Raw genomic sequence first — 7,657 nt, forward strand, 5'->3', positions numbered from 1 at the left:
ATGAGGCAGACACAGCTTCCCTGGGCAACCTGTGCCAGTGCCTCACCGCTTTCATGGTGAAGAAATTCCTCCTTATGTCTAGTCTAAATCTGCCCCTCCCATTGGCCCTCGTCCTATCACTACAAGCCTTTGTGAACAGTCCCTCCCCGGCTTTCTTGTAGCCCCTTCAGGTATTGGAAGGTCACTATAAGCTCTCCTTGGAGCCTTCTCTTCTTCAGGCTGAACAACTCCAACTATCTCAGCCTGTCTTAGTATGGGAGGTGCTCCAGCCCTCTGACCATCTTTGTAGCCCTCCTCTGGACCTGTTCCAAAACCTCTATATCCTTCTTATGTTAAGGATTCTGGAACTGGACACGATACTCCAGATGAGGTCTCACAAGAGAGGAACAGAGGGACAGAATCACCTCCCTCGACCTGCTGGCCACACTTCTTTTGATGCAGCCCAAGATACAGTTGGGAAAGGACAGTGTAACAGAGAAGGAGCATGGGGGAAGCTGAACAACTTTTTGCCTTAATGTTAAATTGATGTTTTGGGCTGCTAGTATTCCCACAGGGCATTTAAGTTAATGAAACTCTCCTAAGGTAGGACTCAACCATGGATCCTTATTTTCAAAGTCTCACTTCCAAGCTGGGCAAAGAGTCACAATGTACCAGCTGTTTCAGGTAGGAAATTAAAAGCAACATAATATTAATGATTCAAAAGATTGATTAAATGATGAGGTATGATACAGCAGGTAACATTTTATCCCCAGTGTTTAACAATCCCTTTCCTAGCTTTCTTTTCTGAGCACGTGATGTGCAGAATTGCGTGATGAAGGTGCCTCCAGTAAAGGTAGATATTGGTGTTTTATGAAGCTGAAAGCAGCATGTCTGTTTCTACCACAGCTTCCCTATCCCTTTGTGTTCACTGCAGCAACAGAAACATACATGTTAAGGATAGGTCCATACTATTTTGTGCAGGTTATAAAACACTTGAAATGTCATTAGTCTCACAACCCTCTGTAATGTTTTAATATGTGACACTACTCTGTATAACTGTGGAATTAGCAAGTCTTACTAAAATGTGTTGTCTCACACTCCTGGCCTTTTAGAACAAAATTGTGATCAGAGAAATTTGAGAAATCTTTCCAAAACAAAAAAATCTGCTTTGGAGAGAAAATTTCGTTGCACTCATCCTGCCATGGCAGGTGCTTTCCTTATGCCCAGAAGAAGGAAGAAGAGCCAAGTAATTTCTGCTACCTCAGTTAAGATACAAACATGTTAAAAATGTGTTCGGGTTCCACAACAGCAGGTACAATAAGGACCTGTCACTTTCATGTTTTAGTGTCTCCATTACTGTAATGAATGTTGACATTACTATTTATAGGGCATTCTGGGGAACACCTGGCAAAGCAAGGGTAAATAAACTGTAGCTATCTCAATTCAAAACAAAAGAAAATGTCCTATATTTTCATGCACGACTATAAATGCAGCATAGCTCCATTATAACAAATGAGATCTCACTGGCCTGGTAATGAAAAAAGCATTAGCATACCTTTTCAGTAGTATTAAAAGGGGCAGAAAAACTAAATGTTCTAATTGTCACAGGTTGCCACAGTTCAGTTTCTACGTGTACAAAAAAAATATTTGTGGTTACTCTTTAATGCAACTCAGTAAAATTGTTTGAATTTTTCAAAAAGGTCATGGTTCAAGGGGTTTAATTTCGCACCTTTACAGAACCATCTCAGAGGGTAATATTGTGCCAACCAGAACGTTTTGTCTGACCATGCCCCAGTGGCTGACATTCCCAAGTCTTACCTTCCTGTTCATTACTCATTAGGAAGATTGTTTCTTATTTCACAGGAATGCTGACTGTCCCTGTTCTGGAAGTTCCTTGCAGCATCTTATTAGGAAATGCCTTCAACTTCACAGACTTCCCTGCCAACAGCACAGAGCTAGTTGAATGCTGCCAGCAACTCTTCAGCAGGTATTGAGAAACTGTATGGTTCTGTCAGCATAGTTTAGGGAGCTCACATATTCTCTGATAGCCTAATTTTATCTTTGGTGTTTGGATTTTTTTCTTAGGCATCTGCTTTCCGTGCATTTGGGTTTTTTTCTTAGGCATCTGCTTTCCATGAGCTTGCATCTGTTAAAGGAATGAGTATTCTAATGCTCCTGAAGTGTTTTGCTTTTCTTGGGCTTTTCTCACACCAAATAGAGAACCAACAGAGAACTGAAAACATCGTTGTCCAAACCTGAGCTTCCTGAAGTGCTAAAGATAGATGATTGTGTAAAGCGGTCTAGCTGAAACCCCATCTCAAATATTAACAAAAATAAAACAAATGTTTGAACTAACATACTGTTAACATAATATCTGAGGATAACCCTAGCTGAAAAAACCCCAGGATCTTTTCCTTCTGATGACTATGAATCTTGCTGAAGATAATAGTAATTGTGCCCTATATATGACATTTTACACACATTTGAAGCAGAAAAATATTCTGAGGCAAATCCTCAAGACAGAGAAAAAAATAAATAATGGTATTAAATAAGGAATATATTGAGACAGAATTCATACTATCTCAAAATGAGCCAAGGGACTATGTATTTAGATTATGGTAAGAACCATTTAAGTTTGGCCTAATGTCCTTTTTTTTTACATTTTCACATCTGTTTGCTTTAGAAGTAAACACTCCAATTCATCCTTTTTTTTTCCCATGCTGTTGAAAAGAGGATGTCTTTTCACATTTGAGATCCTCTTCATATTTGTTTTAGCAAAGGCAATGGTCTAAGATTAAATCATTTTCTACAATAAAAACAAACCATGTAAATGTAACAGCAATGTTGCTGTAATCTAATTTGCAAGAATTCTCTTGGCAAAAATCTTCAAATGGGGAAATTTTTCAGAATTGCTTTTATCTCACTGGACCACTTTCACACCTCCTTGCTTAACTAAAGTGGGGAAGTAGAACAGTAGGGAGGGATCTTGTTACATCTTCTTAGGATAAAGACTAGTGTCAGGAATAAAAATTCCAATTCTAACTTCGGGTGACTATTTTTTCTGTATTATTTCTTTGACACATATATTTCTTCCTTCCATGTCTTGGCATAAAATGTAGCTTTGAATACAGGAGTATACAATATATAAGGTGGCCTTATTTTTATGGTAATATTTTTAGATTTCAGCTATTCAGAGAAGGGTAATTTAAAAAAAATTATTCGTGTTTGTATCGAGATTACCAGCTTCTGCTTGAATATCAGCACTTCTTCCATATCACTGCAAGAAATTTCTGTTCTTGCAACCCAATGTTTCAAATGAGTTTGTTATGATATTGAACCAGTGTCAAAACCTTTTTGGCGCAGTAAAAATCGACTGTGATATTGAGTATATCCCTTCATCATATTTCTTCATCACTCTTTCCTCATCACACCAATTTTAACTCTACCAGACTTTCACAAAGGCAAGAATTTCCTTTGTTTTCACCTGATTCAGTGTTTAACACACACTTTGAAGATGTAAAAACCTTAAATAATGAAGTGAAATCCTCAATCATTTTAGTTATCTAGGAAGATACACCTAAGGCACAAGAATTTTATACAGAAAACCAGGCATCGTCCTGATGAAAAAGGAGACTCTGGTCATGGCACTTGGCTAGTATTTTGAAAGTTTTCTCTCTGTTTCATTTCTCATTTAAATTGTAACACATTCAAATTGCTTTGAAGAAACTGTGTGTGTGTGCATGTGTGTGTGAATGTGCATGTATGTATGCAAATACTACATATACTTACACATGTATGGGTAAATAGGTATATTTTTTGTTTCCCATAGAGAAAAGGGCTGTATCTGATTTCTGCTTTTATATCCTTCCCCAGTGTACATCATTCACAGGAGATATTCCTTGGAGGAAACTACAGCCTGAGTTCCTGGAAAGGATGTTGCCAAATACTGGATCAATCTTCTTTTCATTGCACTTGAATTAAGCCTTTATTTTTAGGGGATAGATCACAAATAAGAGCTGTGTTCCCTGGTAGAAAGGTAGTAAACCAATTCCCACAAGTATGACTTCTCTCACCCTCAACCTGTATTTTCCATCTCTTACCATCCCAATTCCTCTGACTTGTTTGGTATAACTCATAAATTAAAGTGGGATAAATGCAAGACACTTCCTGCTGCAGATCTCTCTTCTCATCATAACAGAACATTTCTGAGCCTGATCTGCCTGATTTCATTTCTACCCTGAAATTGTAGAATTAAACTGCTGTAGGCAAGAAGAAAATCAGATTGAGAGGATTTGACTGCCACTTACAGAAACTTTTTAACTAGAAATAACGTTTAGAATTATTACTCATTCCTAATATTATTTCAGCTCTTTTTGATGTCAAGCAAGTGTTTTTACCACACAAGGATAAATTACTCTGTTCTCAGAAATCTCTGCACCCTCCTTCTGGTAACCATGGCTGAATGTGTACTGAGGTACTAATACATGGTGCACCTCATCAGCTTGGTCACTGGAGCATCCAAATCAGGATCTAGTCACTGTGTGCCCCAGCCACTTTCATTCTGCCCACAGAGGTATCCAGGCCATAATTTGATCCAGGAGTTTGGTCCTTGTGTAGAGGTAACTCACATGAATGGAAACGTCCAGACTCCTAGGAAGGTTTCCTCTATAAATTCTTCTCAGTCTTTGTTGTCAACGCTTGTGAAGGTTCATCCTGGAGTCACCAACCAGGAAATCAGGGCAGTATATCTACCAAAACCCATAGAGCTATGCTGCCAATCAAACGTGGGTAAAATCAGGTCACAGTCTTAAGCACTCCTGAAGACCTCTAGAAGATCCTGTTAAAGAGGAATGTGTTTTATCTTTCTAAGCTTCAGACCTTTCGTGAACTCCAAAACTGGAAAGTTCTTTGCAGGCTGTTTTGCCAAAGATTTATGTCTATGTATATGCATATATTCCTATCCTATGACATTGTTAATAGTGAAGACTTGTGAAAAAAGCCAAGAACGGAAGTACAGAAACATAAGAAGGTTCTGACTTACACACCAAATAAAACTTATGCAAATGGAAATTAACCAGTCTATCACGATAGTTACTGTTTTAACTAACTTTGCAGTCTTCCATTAATTATTAAATGATCTGTTCAGGGAAATCCAGATTCATAAATTTAGACAGCTGCAAGAGCAGCTGTTTTCAGGGGACATTTATTTGACTCATTTCAAAATATGCTAGTTTCCTGTAAAGCTAATTTTATTAATTCTCTGAAAAATTATAAATGCCAGTATTACTGCTACTTGTGATTTTTGTCACAATGTTTCATGTTGTTAGGTGTTTTTGGCCTCATCCACCTAGATTTAGGAGACTGCATGCCAACCTCAGTTTTTAGTGGTTTTGAAGCATGTTGCTAATGTTGATTATGACATATAAATGCTTAAATATTTTATGCAAACCTGTACTAAATAAACTACATGGGTTTGGTTCACAGTTTTTAGCCAGCATCCTGATTACAGCAGGGTTTACTTTTCAGATAAGTTTAGTCTCTGAAATAGGGAAATACATTTTCTCAAGGGAAATTAATTAGAAACATTACCTGTTGCTGTCAAGCAGAACACACTTCAAGCTCCTGTTTATTAGTCATCACTAGCACACTCCCTCCTTGCTGCTATCATCCTCTGTTTAATATTAGCTTTTTGAAATCACTGCTCTTCCCATTCCCACAATTGTAAGTTGTTTAAAAGGTCTACTCCACCTAGTAAAGGCAATCATGCATGAACTTTAAAAAATCCTCTAAGCAGATTGAGGCAGCAGCCTTCCTCCTACAGAAGTGATGTAGTGTGTTTGGTTTCTTTAACACTTGTCTCTAGTAGGATTACATGGAGGACAGTTTTAGTAGAGGATACATGACATTGCTCTTCCTACAACTGGCCAAAGACTTTGTCCATCTGGTTTGCTGGTAGCTTAATCAAAAGATGATATAGATGGGACATTGCATCCTACATGTTGCAAATAAAAGAATCAAAAGCAGGAGAGGGTGGCTAACAAGTACCATCATGTTTTCAGGTGGCTATTTTCCCTCTGTCCTTGTGATGGTGCTAGAATTCAGCATAGAGGTCTTTGGGTCTTTCTCAACACAAAAAGGTGACTGTGCATTTCACCTCCTTGGAGTTAACCTCGCAGCTTGGACCTTCAACTGTTAGCACCCAGGAACATATTTCTGTCAACATGATTGCTAGCAACAATGAACCTGCAGCACAGACATGAGAAGAAGCATTTGACTTAACCAAATGCTTGCTAGCTTTCTAGACTTGTATAGATTCTAAGAGCTACATGAGAATTTTGGAAATACTGGCTTAAATAAGGCATGAAGCCTACATAGAGGTATCTCTGTTTCAAAGGTCTTGCAAAAAAATGGAGAGCTTAGCCTGCTTTGCAGTTGCTGGCGTAGCTGTGCACAATAGGTTATAACTAATGCAGACGACAATTTTATGAAGCACAGGTGGTATGATGTGACCTGTCACCCTCAGAAGCTACCCACTGGATGGCAGTATGTATATAATAGCCTTGAGGAGCTTTGTACTGTAATGTTCACGGGGTGTTATTTAGTCACTAAAAATCACTGGTAATGATTCCAGGAAATGTTTTACACAGTTCCGTGTACAACAGTTCCAGGAAACACTGTGAAGCCTTCATCGTGCTCAGAGCACATACAATGAAAGAAAACTATACTTGATGTAAGGCAAGTTCTCTCTAGTCCCAGTCTAGAAAAATACTGGCATATGTAAATGAGGCAAGGCTTGTATGTAACAAGAATATTTCCATTTTAATTGGCTTGGAGGCAGTTGGAAAAAACAAGGATACTTTTAAAAACAGTATTTTTCTGATTCTACATGTCACAGCAGCACTTGGAACCTATAAACCTTCGTGACCATGTGAGTAATTTGCTATGTCAAAGAGACAATTCATATCCAGCAAGTTATGAAACCAAACAAGCGTTCTCTAAACCAGGTGTCAGCTTTCTCACAAAAGACATGAGTAGAGAGATTCAAGATGCTAAATATACAGAATATGAATACCAATTCTTTTCTTCTGCAGACTGAAACATTCACTACACAGACTGCTTCCCACTGTGCAATGCCATAAATCCATGGTTCCCAAATTTTGTGTCTGGATCACTAATAGACCTACAAATTCAACTAGATGCATACAGCTTTAAAGCCGGTTAAGTACGTTACTCAACAGTGACAGGTAGCTATGAAGGTAGCTCTGAACCTCAGCCTCACCCACAGTGATAGAAGATAAATCTGCGCCTGCCATTGGTGTGGGACAAGGGAAAGTCTCTGCCCTTGTGAGGTAGAGGGCATGGGGAGCACAGAGCCCTGCTTGGCAGCAGGTGGCACAGGCAGACATGCCTGGGGGCAGCTGGTGTGAGGGCCCAGGTTTGGGGATTGTGGGCATAGTCTACTCATGTGGTACCATCCTGCCTCTGCAAGCAGACACACGGAGTAAGTAGGCCTGCTGCTATCCTAAGCTGTTACCTGATATGAAACTAAAACAAATGTCAGGTTACAAAACTTGTGTTTGAGAGGCTGAATCATATGCTTTCATTTACATCTGTCTAAACTTGGGGCACCTTCGCTGAAGATGGAGTTATCATACACTTATTAACAGTGTAAATCAGA

General features: G+C 38.9%; 1 protein-coding gene across 1 annotated transcript in view; it reads left to right on the forward strand.

Annotated features, from left to right (window-relative positions):
* The window catches only part of SLC28A3 (solute carrier family 28 member 3), a 43,672-nt gene extending 38,662 nt beyond the window's left edge, over positions 1 to 5,010 (forward strand). The window contains exons 16-17 of the mRNA XM_054054625.1: positions 1,843 to 1,966; positions 3,853 to 5,010. Coding sequence (XP_053910600.1) covers positions 1,843 to 1,966; positions 3,853 to 3,955 — 227 coding nt within the window. The 3' untranslated portion in view covers positions 3,956 to 5,010. The remainder of the gene's footprint in view (positions 1 to 1,842; positions 1,967 to 3,852) is intronic.
* The last annotated feature ends 2,647 nt before the right edge of the window (positions 5,011 to 7,657 follow it).

The sequence above is a fragment of the Cuculus canorus genome, chromosome Z (assembly GCF_017976375.1).
Source record: "Cuculus canorus isolate bCucCan1 chromosome Z, bCucCan1.pri, whole genome shotgun sequence".
Lineage (NCBI taxonomy): Eukaryota > Metazoa > Chordata > Aves > Cuculiformes > Cuculidae > Cuculus > Cuculus canorus.